This window comes from Eumetopias jubatus, unplaced genomic scaffold, assembly GCF_037043125.1.
Source record: "Eumetopias jubatus isolate StellerSeaLion01/CBP00866 unplaced genomic scaffold, mEumJub1_p1.0 scaffold_7, whole genome shotgun sequence".
NCBI lineage: Eukaryota > Metazoa > Chordata > Mammalia > Carnivora > Otariidae > Eumetopias > Eumetopias jubatus.
In genome coordinates, this window is record NW_028274813.1 from 21,353,198 (window position 1) to 21,370,618 (window position 17,421).

Below are 17,421 nucleotides of genomic sequence, written 5' to 3' on the forward strand. Positions count from 1 at the left end.
AAGACGTGTCCGGGGCTCCAGGGGCAACATTCCCATAAAGAGGCACTGTTCCTGTTGCTTTGTACGTACGTGAATGGCGCCTCCCAGAGTTGTGCAGCGCGGTGCTTCAGGGGTGTTAGAGTGCCAGGGGATGGAGTGCTGGTGAGGGCTTCTGGGGGTGCGGGGGAGGGATGCTGAAGGGTGGAATGGCAGGGAAAGAGTTAAGGGGAGTTGGCAGTGCAGCCCAGGAGGAAAGTTATTTCTATGAAAGAGGGAAATATTGGGAAATAGTTTTTCTCTCTTCCTCTACCTGACAGAATAAAGCTCTGTGTTTTTCTAGGCAAATCTGCACTGAGCTGACTTTATTTAGAGCTACCCATCAAGCTTGAGATCGGTGGCCTAGACCTTGGCTTTCCTCTCATTCTAGTTCTTCTTGATACGGGGAGCATTGGCAGGAATTTCTAAAATGAAGGTTCCACGTTGCTGCCACTGCACCGATACATTGGGACAATCCCAGATTCTCTTGTGACAACTGGACTCTTTTAGATCTGATTTCCCTGTGACCCAAAGGGATTGGTCACAGTGCTGGTCCCACTGTTGCCCCGTTTGCTGAAACGGCCCAGATGACTGGGCCACACCAGCAGTGGGAGAGATATGGAGCCGTGGTGTCTACCATTTGGAACCTGTGGATCTGGTTCCAGAGGTTCCAAAGGACCCTTGCAGCACCTGTCCAGGCAAGTTGCTGTCTTCAGCTGCATTGGTTGTGCCATGCACCCTCCACGGACACTGCTCACGTAGATGATCATGCACATGGAGTCCCACACTTGTCCTGTGTGACGTCCCTGCCTCCTGTACCTTCTCTCGTTAGGCATTTCTAGGCCAACTCATGCCTCGCAGCCAGCTGGCCGGGCCATTTCCTGTGTCAGACTGAAGCTCACACCACTACTTCCTTTTTTCCCCAAATTTCTAAGGTTTCCCCCTTCCTTCCACTTTCACTTCCTGAATGCCATGACCACAGGCATGAAATCAGCAAGTTCTCGCCTTGACTCTCTGCCAGGCTAACTCCTACTCATCCTTAGTAGAAATAATAATGGTAATAGATAACATTAATGGGATGCTTATTTTTTCTTAAAGATTTATTTTAGAGAGAGTCCATGCATGTTTGCGAGCAAGGGGGGGGAGGGGCCGAGGGAGAGGGAGGGAGAGAATCTTCAGCAGACTCCCTGCTGAGTATGGAGCCCTACTTGGGGCTTGATCTCAAGACCCCAAGATCATGACCTGGGCTGAAATCAAAAGTCGGATGCCCAGTCAACGGGGCCACCCAGTCACCCCAATGGGATGCTTATTATTCCCTGTACTGAAAATCTCACATCCAGCATCTTTTTTCATCCTCATAGGACTCTCTGAAACTATTAGGTAAAATTCAGGTTTAGAGAGTTTGAAACATTCTCATGATTATAATTAACAATGAGGGGCTTGGTCTGCTTGACTACAAACAGAGCTTGTGCTCTGAATCAGTGTGCAATTTATCTTCCTAAAACCCACCTTGGATATAGCCTCTCCTAGGAAGCCTCCCTAGACTCCTCAACCCCTGTGACCTTTGGTCATCCTCCATAGTAACCCATGCTGTCATTCAAGTTCAGGGCCTCTTAGCGGTGGTGGAGGGAGACCTGTGTTCCTTCCTTTTTCTGTGGTTCCCAATATATTAAAGGCTGAGGAAGTTCCAAGACAGAGTCAGAAAATATTATGACTTTTCTTGTGTATTTGCCTTTAACGAAATTAAAGCCTTTAATGCATATTCATACACAGAAACCCACAATGAAATATAGTTTTGCTATACACAGGATAACTATAGGAGTTATAAATCAAGTTCATTGAACTCTTTAGGCAGAGTGGTTTGGTAATGAATTGAAGGCTGGAGGAGGCACCTCTTTCAATCGTTGCAGTATGTTCCCATGACGAAATGTGTGCTTCCATTTTTAATAATATTAAAGTCCTTGGGTCACCTGGGTGGCTCAGTCGGTTAAGCATCCAACTCTTGATTTCAGCTCAGGTCTTGATCTCAGGGTTGTGAATTCAAGCCCTGTATTAGGCTCCACTTAAAAAAAGGATAATATTAAAGTCCTTCACGAGTCTGGGGCTCTTGGCTGATTGGCCTCTCTGGCTTCTGTAATATCTGTTTCTCTATCCCTGAAACTAGCACAGAGTCGGGGCTGACACACTGTAAGCTCTCCATTCTTGTTAGTTGACTGAATGAATGAGCCAATGATCGTTAGAGAACAGTCTGAGAATTTAGAATGATTTGGGTTGGAATCCCAGCACTACCATTTACTAGCACTGTGACCTTGAGCAAGTTACTTAACCTCTCTGTTCTCAGCTTTTGTCCTCTCTAAAGTGTTGATATTACTAATAGCACCTACCTACCTAGGTCAGTTGGAGGAACAAAGGGGATGATGTGCCTCATCTATGGGATGACAGAAGTGAGCTTGTGCATGAAGAGTGCTTGGGGACGGGGTGGGGGAGGTAGGAGATGAGTCTGTGGGCATCATTGTTAATAAAGGGAGAGCCACTACAGCTGCTGCCCTGCGCTGTGCCTCTCCCTCCCCGACTGGCCATGCAGAAGAATGACTGGTGGCCCCAGGGGAGTTGCCAAAGCACCTGACTTTGTTTTCGGGGCCCTCACCCTTTCCCCATTCTGTTGCTTGATTGACAACAATGTGCAGACCTTACTTTTGGAATAATGCTGCAATCTCCTGACTACTCTCACCCACACTGTCTCACTTAATAATTATTCAGAATTGTAAAATTGCCTGTGGTTTCAGGAAATTCCTTCCTTTGTTATAACATGCCTGGTACCTGCCCCTCTCCTGCTGACAGAGTTAGCACTGAGGATATTTGCTCCTGGATTTATTGAGTTCTTTAGCAGCATTTTCATTTTTTTTTTTTTTTTTTTCTCTCCAAGCCTGGGATTCAGAGCATCTCTCATGGAGAACGCTCCGTTCCAAACTCTTTTTCTGTTTCCACGAGGCCAGGTAGAGAATGGCCTGGTTGGTCTGGGACCTCTGCCTCCCACATGTCCGCGTATTGAAGAGCAGAGCATGGCAGCGCTCCCTAACTTGGGCTCCCTCCTCTTTTCTGTCCAGTTGGAGTCACAGGGTCCTGGGCTCTGAGTGGAGCTTCATGGTGTGTCTCCACACTGCCCATGCATCCGAGAACATCAGCCACCCTCCTCTTTGGCTACAGTTTCTCTCTAGATGACCTTTTCCATTCTGTGTAATGATGACTTTCCAATTTCTTTCACTAGCCCTGAGCTCCAGATTTGCATGTTGAAGTACACAGTTGACCTCTCTCTTGGATGTCTAAGAAGCATCCCAGATGCATCGTATTTAAAAAGAAATATTTATTTTACCTGTAGATTCTGACTCCTTCCCTCAACCCAATCAATGGCAGTACCATCCAACCCAGTCCTCAACCAGAATCCAGGAGTTACTCTTCCACCCTTGCTCTCCCTACATATAGTGTCCATCAGAAACTTGGAGACCCTACCTCCAACATCTATCTCAGATATGCTTCGTTCTCTCCATCTTCATTGCCCCCATCCTGATTCTGGCCACTCTAATTTTTTTTTTTTTTTGATAAATGAAACTACTTTTGTTTTCAGTTACAGTGTACTAAGTCACATTCGTTTTATGATATCTTTATTACCCTGTACATTTATAATCAGTAGTAAGAGAGTTCTTAATGCTTTGACAAAAAGTTTTAAAGATCACAGAACAATCTTATTTTTCCCTTTGATTATGAAAATTGCTTTGCATACTTTCAACTTACATGGTCATTTTTTAAGAAAAATTTTTAAAAACTGTGTTCCAATACATAGAAAATTTACTATCTTAACCATTTTTAAGTGTTTTTTAAGTTCAGTGGCATTAAATACATTCACGTTGTTGGGCAACCATCCCTACCATCTATTTCCATAACTCTTTTCGTCTTTTGGAACTGAAATTCTTTACCCATGAAACACTACCTCCCCACTCTCCCCACCCCTACCCACTTCAGCCCCCAGCAGCCACCATTCTGCTGTTTCTGTGAATGTGACTACCCTAGAGACCTCATATAAGTGGAATCATATGGTATTTGTCCTTTTGTGACAGACTTATTTCACTTAGCATATGTCCTCAAGGTTCATCCACATTGTAGCAGAATTTCCTTCCTTTTGAAGGTTGAATAATATTCTTTTGTATGTAGATAGCACATTTGTTTATCCATAACCCCAGGGATAGGCACTTAATTGTTTCAGGCTGCCATACCTACCTACCTACCTACCTTCCTTCCTTCCTTCCTTCCTTCCTTCCTTCCTTCCTTTCTTTTTTAAAGATTTATTTATTTTAGAGAGACAGAGAGAGAGTGTGTGTGTGTGTGAGTGGGGAGAAGGGCAGAGGAAGAGAGAGAATCTCAAGCAGACTCCCCACCGAGTGTGGAGCACAACAACACGGGGCTTGATCTCATGACCCTGAGATCATGACCTGAGCTGAAACCAAGAGTTGGATGCTCAACTGACTGCGCCACCCAGGCGCCCCTTCAGGCTGCCATCATCTTGCATCTCAACTGTATGACAGCTTCCTAATTGTTCTCTCCGCTTCCACTCTCCTCTTCCCATCTGTTCTCCACTCAGCTTCTGAAAAGGCGCATTAAATTTTGTTGTTCTTTAAATCCTTCATTGATTTCTCATTGTGTTTAGCATAAAATCTGAACATCTCAGTTTGGCTTGCAAGATCCTATATTCCCAAAAATGAACTGCCTTTACAACCTTATCTTGGGCTCCTTGCTCACTCTACTCCCAGTTCAAGGTTTTTCTTGTGTGTTTGTTTCTATCTCAGACTCTGCCTTTGGTTCCCTCTACCTTGAATACTTTCTACTTCCCGTCCAGTCGTGGTTGGCTTCTTCTCATCCTTGAGGTAGTCATTACATGTCACCTCTTCAGAGAGATCTTCTTCTGTCACCCTAACAACTAAGATCCCTTGTTATTCATTGTCTTAACCCTGTACTGATTTGTAGGTATTTTCCCTGTTTATAGCTAACTTGTTTCATCCTTGTCTTCCCCTCTTGGATATAAGCCCCTTGAAGGCTTATCTATTTCATATTTATCTCATTTACTTTTTGTATCCTGAACATCTAGCAGGTGTTTGCTAACAATTTAGTGGATGAATTAATAAATATCCCGTTAAAAAGTTTTTGAGAGGTGATTCCACAATCTGTTCTACTTCTCCTTGCCTTCCTTTTTGCTCACTCTCCCCTCATCCAGCCTTTAATACATTCTAAAATGTTAACATCCCTTGTTCTTAGGAAGAGTCATTAGTATGATATCATCATTACTGCACCAGTAAACTGCTTGAATGTTCATTAGCCTCCTGATGTTCAAAGGAAAGGTACCCAAAATTGTTTTCTAATTTTTTACATTAAAATGATCACCCTTCCAGCCTTGCCCCATGTCTCTGGAAAGGCAAGCTAATTTTGTAGTGGTCTAAGTAACTAAGGAAGAAAAGGACATTAAACTTTTTGGAGAGAGAAATCCTATGTAGTATGTTCCAAAATGCTACATGTGTAATTTTGTGTTCTTTTGCTATTTGCATTATTTTTAATTTATTCCCTACTAGGGATGATAGTTGATGTCAGTTGAAGTTCAGTCCCTTACCCATACTGGGAAGTTATTTTTAAAAGACTTGTCCCTCAAGATTTTGAGCTCTAGAATGACTTCTCCCATTTTTAAACTATGAAGCTGGCATGGGATGGGTGGGTTCTCTATCCACAGTATCACAAAGTTGAAATTAAGGATTGGCCCACTGCGTGCTCACTTGGAACTCAGAGTCTTCTCCAAACTTATGCTTGTTGTTGGCAGGATTCACTTCCTTGTGGTTTTAGGATTGTAGTCACCCTGTGGTCATCTCTGTCTCAGTAATGGAGACCTTTCCTCTCACACTTTGAATTTCTCTGACTACTTTTGCTACCACTGAGAGAAAACTCTCTGCTTTTAGTCACCCCAGGATGTGGAGATCCTACGGGGGTCATCTTAAAATTCTTCACAGTTAATCTAGAATTGCATCCATCTTTATGTATCAGAAAAGCTTATTACAGTAGTTTAAAGAAAAATATCTTTTTCACATAATAAATATAGAGATGAATGATTATTGATACTGGCTCAGTGGCTCAGTGACTGTGATTCTCTTGTCCTTTCATTTGTGGTTGCACTGTGATTATCATAGCTCCAGCCATCACAAACATATTCAAGATAGGAAAAAAAGAGAAAGGGAGAAGGATCGGGGCTGCAGGAGCATTATCTGTCTACTTCATGGAGACATGCAATGCAAAGCAAGACAAAACAAAGACCAAAAACACTCTCAGAACTTTAGTTCTCATCATAACTCTATCTGTGTCTCATTGACCAGAAATTGATCAAGTGGCCACCCCTAGGTGCAAGGGAGTGGGAAAGCAGGAATAGAAATTTTTTGTGACTGGCTTAACCAGTAATGACCCATCCCCTGGTGCTGGATGAGGAGGAGAAATGGATATTGGGTATCTAGCTAACATAACTGTTATACCTATTTTCTGAAAGGCAGAATGTGGTGTAATGGAAAGAGTACAGAAGTTAAGAGTCAGGAGGCTTGTGATCCTGTCCCAACTCTGTCATGGTTCACTGTGTGACCTTAGGTTAGTCAAGCAACCTCCCTGAGTCAGTACATGTATCTATCAAATGAGAGAAATATCTGCTTTACTTATTTTAGGATTATTGTAAGAATGAATTGACATAATCCATGAAGTTCTGTGCATCCTGGAAATATATACTACTAGTAATTTTTGGTTTTTGGTATAAAAATAAGAGTATTTCTTTCATTTTAAGAAATGTGTGTGTGTGTGTGTGTATGTACACACACACACACAATATACATATTTAAAAATATTTTATATCTATAAAATGAGATGCATTTTACAATCTATGGCATCTTAGTTTCAGTGAAATATAATAATATTTTGTTTAGCTTCTTGGAAAGTCTTAGGTTTATGCCTAGGAATATGGCCACCATTGGGACCCGCAAGATTCCTATAGACTCCTAGGCAACTGAGAGTCTTATGATGGAACATCTAAAGTGATAGACCTATGGCTCTAAAATACAGATGGAAAGAAATTATCCGTACCAACTCCTTACTTTCATACAGGCAAAATATTAGTATTCCTATTCCAAATATGAAACTAAAGTAAGCTGAGTTTACCAAGATGGAGTAAGTCAGGACCTCCTAAGAGTTTGAGGTACTAGAAAGTCTTCTGCAAACTTTAAAGGGTGACTTCCTGCCAGGGTTATTCATTACATTCTGAATGTAACACACTGTTCAGGCACCTGGGAATGTCCTTCAGGGTCACTGCCTCAGGAATGCACCAAAGATCAGATGCATCCTGTTTTTTAGGCCAAGCATGACTTAGAGACTTGATTCTGAATGTGGAGCCATAGAGTTCTTTAATAACACAGCTATAAGGATTATTTATTTTGAAGAAAAATCACATAATAAAATATTTGTAATTATAACCTTGACATACACATATATGCATGCATGTAAATATATGTATATATATTTATATGTGTATATTTGTGTATGTGTGTATGTGTATATAATACACAAATAATGACTTTAGAGGGGACAAAAACAGACATGTAGGGATGGGGAATTATGGTGTATGTGATTAAAAGAAATAGTGGGGAGTTGGTTCACAGAGAATCATGGATACATACTGATGTTGGTTGAAATATGATATATATTTCTTTTGGAGTTCTTATATATGGTTGACTTGAGGCTAGGGTGTTAATTTGATTCACCAACTTCCAGTGGAAGAGGAGTGATCAGTTTTTTCTTTTTTAGTTTTTAAAGAATAATATATTTAAGTGAAAGAAAAAATGGTAAAAAGATAGTGGAAGCATACAACCAAAGCCACTTACCTTTTCCTTTTGGGAACATCAAAGCACCAGTTAATTAAAATATGTGTGTGTGTGTTTTCTCCAGTGTTCAGATTCTGTTAAAATGAACTCTGTTCTCTCCTAAAGGAAAAGACTTGAGAAGAAGGAAGAGAAGCAGTGTTCCAGGTCTTGAATCTGATAAAGGTCTTTGTCACAGGGCAATTGTGCCTTCCGGGCTTGTGAAACAAGTGGCATGGTTACTTTAACTTCATGATTAAATCTTTGTGATTTCTTTAGCCCACTGTGACAGAGGTCTCAGAGTACAAAACCATGCTGGATATTATTTTGTATCATACATTGCAAATTCTGAGTACATAGTAGATGTTCAGGAAGTTGGTTGAATGTCTTGCTTTAGAAGAAAGCTTTGCAGAAATACATACGATCTATGTGGTCTTAGTTTTTCATTCTTTCTTCCCAGTTTGCTTTTTGATCTTGAGATGCTTGTCTTTGATCAGAAAAAGGCTGAGGCCTCACTTTAGGGTTTGGAATTGGCAGTAGTACCTAGTTTGAGATGTTTCTGCATAAACCCCAAACAGATGGCTGGATAGCGTTTGCCAGTAGCCTCAAAACCCAACAAGTGGATGCAGACATGTCCAAAGTAACCGTCTAGTTGAATACATATGGCAAAGAGATAGAAGAGGGAGCTGGCTAAATCCTCAGGTTTAAATAACCTTTGTGGCTCACTAACCAAACAAGAATTATGTTACAGTATTATAACGCATAGTTAACCTAACAAAACAAAACATTTTCTCAGCTCTGAAGGGATGGAATTAATCCATATAGCTATATGAAACCCTCCTTTCCTTTCCATATGATTTATGAAAGTTTTCTTAAACTTCTAATTAACATTTCCAGGACATCACTATAAAATCACCCTAATTTAGATGATCTGAACTGGACCCTTTTTTTTCTTTTTAAAAATGATTACAACTCAGAAGGAAATATTTCAGGGGAAGACTTCCAATTTTGGCTGTAACTGGTAACAAACTAGTCTTTGTGCAGTGTACAGCCATGAAACTACTGGATAAAATGTACGAGGCAACTGTTTTTAGGTATTGGTCAACAGAAATCACAGTATTTCAATCCTGAGAGAAGGAAAGCTCATGAAGTGAGCCTGATGATTACCTTGGCTCTCTTCCAGGGGAGAGTTTCCTGATGCAGCATCATATGCTGGAGTCTACACTGAGCACAGCAGTCCTGCTGAGCTAATGAAACAGAGATCAGAGTCTGGGGCAGTTGAAGCAGCTGGAATCTGCTGGACAAGGCATTAGAGAAGAGAGAGTAGCATGGGGGAAGGGGGAGAAGAAATGTGTCTGGGTATATCCAGGAAATCCTTGGCCTGGCTGGAGTGCAAATGTACAGACTGAAACCATATGAGATTTACCAAAAGTGGTGGCTCCAAGGTTGAGAATGGGACCGAAATACTAGAGGTCAAGCAATATTGGGAGACGTTGGCAGTTCAGCCCAGCCACACTGGGAAGATCTCCTTAACACATTATTAACATTCTAATTATGCAGAAAAGACACAGAAAGTCTGTGTGTTAGGGGTAAGGAACAAGCTTTCAAGCAGTGTTGGTAAAACTCTTTTAAAGAGTTAGATGGTAATTGTTTCAGGTTCTGTGAACTATACAGCATCTGTTATAACTACTCAAATTTGCTGTTGTAGAGCAAAAGAAGCCATGGACAGTACGTAAATGAATGCACATGGTTTTGTCTCAGTATGACTTTATTTACAAAAAAAGGTAGAGGGCCAGCCTTGGGTCATGGCTATAGTTAGCCTGCTGCTGTTCTAGAGTAAGACCTACTTCAAACCCACCCTAACAAGGCCTAGAGCAAAGTGTTGCTGAAATCTGCCATGGAGATTGAGTTTGGAAGTTGAGGTCTGCAGTTGTTAGAGGAGCTTCAGAGACATCTTTGGCTTTTCACAAATCCATCCAACAAAGTGGAAGCAAGCATTTTGACTTCTGGCAAAAATGAGCTCTGCAGAGGAAGATCAAATCCAGAATGTCTTCCGTATATCATCAACAATTAGTAGGTGTGCAAAAAAAAAAAAAAAAAGTCAATAGAAACTAATCCCCAAATGGCCCAGATGTTGGATATGGCAGACAAAACCTCTAATGCAGCTATTACAAATATGTTCAAAGAACTAAAGGAAAACATTGTCATAATGAGTGAACATATAGGGCATCTCAGGTGAGAAATAGAAACTATAAAAGCATCTAATGAAAATTTTAGAATAGAAAAGTGGAATAACTGAGATGAAAAATTCACAGAATGAACTTAATGGGAAATAAAGATGATAGAAGAAAGAGTCAAGGAACTCGAAGACAGATCAGTAGAGAAGGAGAGAAAGCCAACTCCTCATCAGAAATAGAAACCAAAAGACAAAATACTGAAGGAAAAGAAAAGTCAACCTCTAATTCTAAGTCTACTGAAAAATATCCTTCAAAAAACAAAGATGGAATAAAGAATGGACTATTTTAGAGCCATGCTGTTCAATAGAAATAGAGTATAAACTGTATATGTATTATTTTAAATTTTCTAGTTGCCCCATTTAAAAAATGTTAAAAGAAACAGGTGAAGTTAATTTTAATTGAGCCCCAGCACAGAGAGCTCAGTATACATTCCTGATGATGCTGGTCCCTGACTTTGCCCAAGACACTGAGGTTCTGTTGTGACTGATAGCTTCCATCTCTAAGCTCCTTGTCAGTGCAGTCTGAGGAACGTTAATCTCCCGTAGGCATATTTCTTCAGTCACTCTCTCCTCTTAAACCTTAGGCAGCTTACCATTTCCCACTGAACTCTTCTCCTCAGCTGTTAAGTCTACCAATCCTCTCTCCCCACATTTCCTCAGTAGACACCTTAGCTTTTATCAGACTGACCTCTTCACTGGTCTAGAAACAAGCTCACAAAGTTCTCTTATTCTTCCCTTATGCTGATCCTCTGTCCCGAGGATGTCCTTGGATATCCTTACTCTTCCCTTCTGGTGGTCCAGAACCAGGGATATCCTTCCATTCCAAGAAATCTGCTCAGTTTTTTATGGTTGCAGCCCTTGCAGATCTCTCTCTGGCTAAACAGCATTTCTGGTATGTCCTATAGCAGGATTATTTCCAGATTTGTTGTGTTTGCTCTTCTGTGTCCCCAGCTAGATTGCAAGCTGCTTGAGGGTCACTGGCTCAAAGGGTGCTTAGTATATGTCCAAACACATAGGGCTCATGAATGTATATCAGAGGATTGGCACAAAACAGACCCATTTCTGTGACTCCCATCTTATCCGCCGACCGTGTTTTCCACCCCCAGATTTTAGTGTGTAAGTGATGCTGAGAAAGAAGCTGCTCTCCGAAGTGGCAACCCAGAGACTTCAGTGAAACTTGTAGTGTCTCTTGGTCAGTCCTGCTGCTGATACTGAGTCACTACCCATTTGTGGTGATTTTAAACCTCACTTTATGATTCACATTCTAAAAATGGGGTGAGGTTTTCATAGAGAACCCAAATTCCAGTGTGAACTTAGCCTCACAATTACTGGGTTCCTCTGTGGTTTTAGCTGCTGGTACAGCCACATCTCATGGCTCACTGGGTGTGGCTGTTTCATGGCAAATACCCAGAATCCATTTCACAGGATTATGATAGGTGGTTACCTGTAATAAACTTGTTCTACCAAGCTTTCTTGGGGCTGCTTATTATCCGTAACCAGCCCATGTCTGGATCTGGGATGGACAAGCTAAGGAAGTGTAGATAAACCTTTGGGGCTTCTCTTTCACTCATACTTTCTGAGTCGTGGTCTTGGTTCCTTAGCCAGACCGTGCCTGTATCTGTAAAGAGAAGGTGGAGTGCTTGACTCCAAGTAACATCTGGGAGAACTGGTCTAAAAACGATTGAAAAGAGAAATCCCTAATGCCAGATGTGGAAATGACAGAAACGGCGGGGAGAGGTTTCCATGAAATTTGCATTCTAGTCCCAAGACTTCACTAATGAGCTGTGTGACTTCTGGCAAGTAATTCAACAACAGCAGTGATGGCTATAGCTGACATTCATAAGGAGTTTGGCCTGGAGCCCGGCACGTAGTAAGCCCTCTGTGCAGTCACCTACTGTTACCATCATCATTGATACAGAGGGTTCATTACTCCCACTACTAAGCACTCCGTGTATATTATCTCTCTTAAGCCTTGAAATTATGAAGTGAGACTTGTTATTCCTGCTGTACAGGGGTGAAATGAGGCTTAAAGGCTGTACAGGATTCAAATCCCAGACCCATGCTCTCATTCTCTGTTGCTACATTTGATTTCCTTAGGCCTCAGTTTACTCATCTGTGAACTTGAGAGTTAGACTGTTGGTCTTTAAAACGTTTGAGCTCAAAAATTTCTTGGTATTTGTCCCATTGCCCTCACCCTTTCCCTTCTCCTCTTCCCTTGTCCCCTCTCCCCCCCCCCCCCCACACACACTCATCTGTGAATTTTGCTGGATTCATCATCACGGGGTCGGGAGGATGTTTTCCCCATTGAGCTATGATGCTGCATGTGTCAGCACATGGACTTGTATTGTGGCTTCTTTGTTGTTGTTGGACCTGGCTTACATGCTGCTGTTGGAGGGAGAGGAGGAGTCTTGACTCTTCTCTTTTGCTGTCTTATCTTGCCCTGCAGCCACAAACACACTGAGCGACACTCATGTTTGATAGGGCTTGAGGACAGCTTTTAGGGACAAGCTCGCCAGAGGCAGCTCTAGGGTTTTTGGGCTCTGCGTGGTTCTCTGGTGAGATCTGGTTTTGGAGCTCTGTACTCTCCAGGCTGTTTGCACACGTCTGGTCCCACGGTTGGTAAGAATCTTTGGAGAGGGACTCGGAAGAGAGATTTCCAGGCTTTTCATTCTGTGCACAGCTGGGGTATCCTGGCAGATTTCCACATGGGGAGTTTTCACAGATCGTTTCATTATGGTTCTGTTGTAATTGATGTTTGTAAAGTACTTTAGTTGGGTGATTTTTGCATATATTCTGGTACTTTTTTTTTTTTTTTTGGTGGCTGTAATCCAAAGATCAGAGTGTTTTGGCACCAGAAGACCTAGGTTTCAGGGTTGTATCGATCACTTCCTAGCTTGGTGCATCTAACACACCTGCTTATTATAGCCCTAGTTGATCATTCTGTGGATATCATGGAGAAAAAAGAGTCCATTTGTCACTGTTCTGGGATGTGTGAATTCTTCCAGTTAGAAGCCTGGGGGAAACATCTTAGGGCACCAAACAAGGGCCTGGAAACAATGAAAATGTTGGATAAGCCATTCCTCCCACCCCAAATTTCTTCATCTGTAAAGGAATTATAGTTATATCTGCCTTACTCAACTAAAATGGCTATAGAATCAAATGAAGTTATCATTTGGCTCAGGTCGTGATCTCACAGTTGTGGGGTCAAGCCCCGCATTGGGCTGTGCTCAGTGCAGAGTCTTCAGATTCTTTCTCCCTCTCCCTCTGTCTCTCAAATAAATAAATAAAATATTTCAAAAATATATAAAAAAATGTTTCTGAAAATTATAAATGTATGCGAGCAGTTATTTTTAGGCAGTATTGTACAGCAAAACTGTTTTAGCTACCAAAAAAGACAAAAACTATTACATATTTCTGTTCTGATTAACCCCAGCATAGATTATTTATAGCAGGTAATAATCTGTACTACAATTTCCTCAACATTTTTTTATTATGCACCCGTCAGAAGGCTATGAGTTAAATTTTTCTAGACTAAAATGAATATTGTAAGTATTCCATTAATAAGAACTGATATTGTTCAGGGCAAATAGTAGCTCTTTTGTGGAAACACATTAATTTTGCATTAATTCAGATTTTATTAATTTATCATAAGAGCAAGAGCTAGGTTCAAATTGTAAATGGACATTAATAGTTACAAACAGAATTACGAGTCTATTAAGTATCTTTCTGTATACATAGAACATAATTGTGATGTGAGTAAAGGCTAGACTTTTATGTACTAATTCAAAGTGGCCTAAATTGAAAATATGTTTCTTTAACTCACATTTTTTACTAAAGCAAATATTCCCTTCCCATTTACTCCAAATGAACAAGATGACTCCATTTCTATTTCTCTTGATTGGTAAACCATGCTTGGAGGTACCATCTGGAGGTGGTTGGGTTTCTGCCAAGGATTTAAATCAGGCTTGCAAAGAGCTACCTGCCTAAGGCAAGAAAGTGCTATGATTTAATAGGAAAGAACGTGCTTTTATTTTACAATCTAGTTAAAAGAAACTGAAAATACTTTGAAAAGTTTTAATTTTTGTTTTACAACAATGGCATTGTATTATAAATAAAAGTATTTCCAAAATATAATAAGTGGAGAAATTTAGGATCTGATTGCTAAAATTTGCATGATTATTTACAAGTCTGATATGAAGGCCTATACAGAGATCTTGATGCTAAAGGCAGATATTTCTGTACAAGACGTGGGGACAAGACAGGGCAGAGAGAAGTAATACAAGTTGGAAACCACCCAGACCTCTTCGTGGGCAGTGTTGAAAACCCTGGACCTGTGTGGGTTGGATATAATGTGATAGTTGTCCTTTTTAATTTTTATTATTTTTTTAAACAGATTTCTGCTTGGCAGATTAGCCAAAGGCAAGAGGGGCCAATCTCTCTGCGTTCTGAGTGCCGCCCTCTACAAGATCCTCACAACAGAGCCAAGGCCCAAGTCCACTGTGCTACCATACCCCCACCCCAGACATTACTCTGGGGTCTGTTTGAGGCCATCAGTGTGAAGATGATCAGTGCCTTCCTAGCATGACGACCTTGGACCATGTGATTGCCACCCACCAGTCAGAGTGGGTCTCCTTCAATGAGGAGTCACTGTTTCCTGTCCCTTCCGAGGGTAAGGAGCACTCTCATTTCTCAAGTGAAAAGATCAGCAAAGAACCACAACTGTTTATAATGACTTCTACTTGATCATTCTTCGGGTGGGATCTTAATATGTGAAAAAGAGCCGGTTTGTCACTTTCCTAAGGTGCAGATTCTTCCGCTTAGGAGCCTGGGGGAAGCATTTTTAGGAAACTTCCAGTCCCAAACAGAAGGGCCTGGAAACACCAAAAGTGTTGGGTGCTTTCTTCTAAGGAGCGTAAGCTTCATATTTACAAACTACTTTATACTCGGCCTTTTAGGGTGTTACTCCCAACAGCAGTTTGGATTTCCTCAGTTTTTAAAGCATAGCTGTGAAGAGTAAGAGGCTCTAGAGACAGATTGCTTGGGCTCAGATCCTGGCTCTGTCACAGCTAAGGGATATGCCCTTGGGTAGACAGTCTCTTTAACCTCTCTGTGTAGTCATTTATCTGTGCAGTAGGGGTAATCACAGTACCTTCCTCAGGAGGGCTGTGAGGATTAAATGAATTAATATATGTAAAGTGCTTAGAACAGTGCCTGGCATGTAGGAAGAGCTCAGTTAATTGTCATCCACGATCACGATGACAATGGCTAAATTGACTTCTAGGGACCTGGTGCTCAGGGATGAAGGTCAAGGTAGGGGACGGGAGATATTTGCAGAGCCTTGTCGGCTGGTTCTGTCCTACTGCAGCTACCACTGCCAACTGCTATCAGTCCAGCTTCATTGACAGCACCTGGAAAGTGTGAGTTGACAGGAGAGACGTCCAGGATGGTGGCCATGGGGCTATTGAGTCCTTGAAATGCAGCTAGTCGGAATTGAAATGTGTCTTAAGTATAAAATACCCACACTGAATTTCAAAGACCTAGTGAAAGTAAGATATTTCATTAATAACTTTTATATTAATTACATGTTAGAATTGTAAATTTTCAACATAGGGAGTTGAAATTTATATTAGTAAAAGTAGTTCAGCTCTTTTTACTTTTTTTTAAATGTGTCTACTAAAAAAATTAAAATTACATATGTGGTTCAGCTTTTATTTCTTTAGGCAGCGCTGGTCTAAAGGGTTTGGTTACATGCAGGTAGACTAGGTTGTGTGGCTAAGGATGGCAGAAAAAAATTTTATGTTAGTACTTTGATTTTTAAAAAGTTTTCGTACAGTAAAATTGACCACTTTTGGTATGCAGTTGAGAAACTTCAACAGATGTATAGATTTGTGTAACCACCACCACTATTAGGATATAGTTCTTTAAAAAAAAATACTTTTTGAAGGCTGTTATGTGTTTTAGGACCAATAAAGTGCTAGAAAGTTAGGGGCCTCATATAGCTGGGCCTCATTCAGCTGATTGTTGGTACAGAGTTTGCACCTGGCAGTCTGCAGACACGTGTAGTTTGGACTGCACGGAGTTTGAAGTGTGAATTTGAATGCGTTTAGTCCAGACAGAAGCTCTCCGGTTCAATCAAAGTCTCCGTCAGTCCCTGTTGCCTTTTGCTTTTCTTGTTCGACTCAGTTATATTTCTGTTTGGCTTCTGTAAGCATTGTTGTTTGTGACTGCTGAGGCCTGGAGTAGATGCTAGGATAAGAACAGTGAATAAGATTTCCATTCTCAGCCTGCCTGGATACTGAATGTGGGCATGCTGAGGTTATCCTTCGTACACGTTAGGAAAACACTCCTTTAGCATAGAGGCAGTTGGGCTTGGCTGTTTCTTCACCTGCACCCACCAGAATGGTGAGTCTTGTGATCACCCCTTACATATCCTTGGGATTTTCCTCCGTGAGAGTTTTGAAGGGTGGCCTTCCTCACGTGATTAATGGTGGTGTCTGGTATGTGTTTCAGGGGGCACCGAAGAGCACCTCCCAGCACTCTCGTCTTACTCGGACCAGTCTGAGAGCTCCTCCGGAGAGAACCACGTGGCGGAAAGAGGCTCTCAGGAGCTTTCCCACTCGGAGCAGGATGACTCCTCTGAAAAGCTGGGCCTCATCTCTGAAGCGACCTCCTCTCCTGGGAGCCCTGAGCAGCCCCCACCTGACCTGGCCTTCGCCATCAGCAACTGGGTTCAGTTTGAAGACGACAGCCCCTGGGCCAGCACATCACCATCTCAGAAGGAAACAGGTGAGACAGGTAGGTCCATGCTCACCAGGCGAGCTTTGCCATGAAGAGGTGTGTGAGGACTGCTGGGAATCTGCTTTACCAGAGCCCTCAGGCACCGGCCACACAGGATTGCTGGCAGAGATCTCTTCGGGCTTACTTCTACAACTAGGCTTTGTTATCAAAGCCTATGGAAGGATTTATGTGCTCTGGGCCATTTTTAGCCTTCTATACTTGTCCCTGGCTGTTGACCTGTCTTTGGAAGTATGCATATTTATTTATCTATTAGGTATTGGAATTATGTTTACTCAGCACCTAAATTATAAGCTCCTTACGGGCAGGAATGAATGTCTCTCAGAGCATGAACCACCATCAATTTCTTTTTTTTTTTTTTTAAGATTTTATTTATTTATTTGACAGCGAGAGAGGGAATACAAGCAGGGGGAGTGGGAGACGGAGAAGCAGGCTTCCCGCTGAGCAGGG

General features: G+C 41.7%; 1 protein-coding gene across 3 annotated transcripts in view; it reads left to right on the forward strand.

The window, feature by feature from the left end:
* STON2 (stonin 2) overlaps nucleotides 1-17,421 on the forward strand; it is a 139,464-nt gene that overhangs the window by 16,214 nt on the left and 105,829 nt on the right. For 2 of the 3 annotated variants that reach the window (XM_028098643.2, XM_088024488.1), the window contains exons 2-3: nucleotides 14,570-14,845; nucleotides 16,687-16,971. In XM_028098643.2, coding sequence (XP_027954444.2) covers nucleotides 14,758-14,845; nucleotides 16,687-16,971 — 373 coding nt within the window. In that variant the 5' untranslated portion in view covers nucleotides 14,570-14,757. The remainder of the gene's footprint in view (nucleotides 1-14,569; nucleotides 14,846-16,686; nucleotides 16,972-17,421) is intronic. The other variant, XM_088024489.1, reaches the window with a different exon arrangement.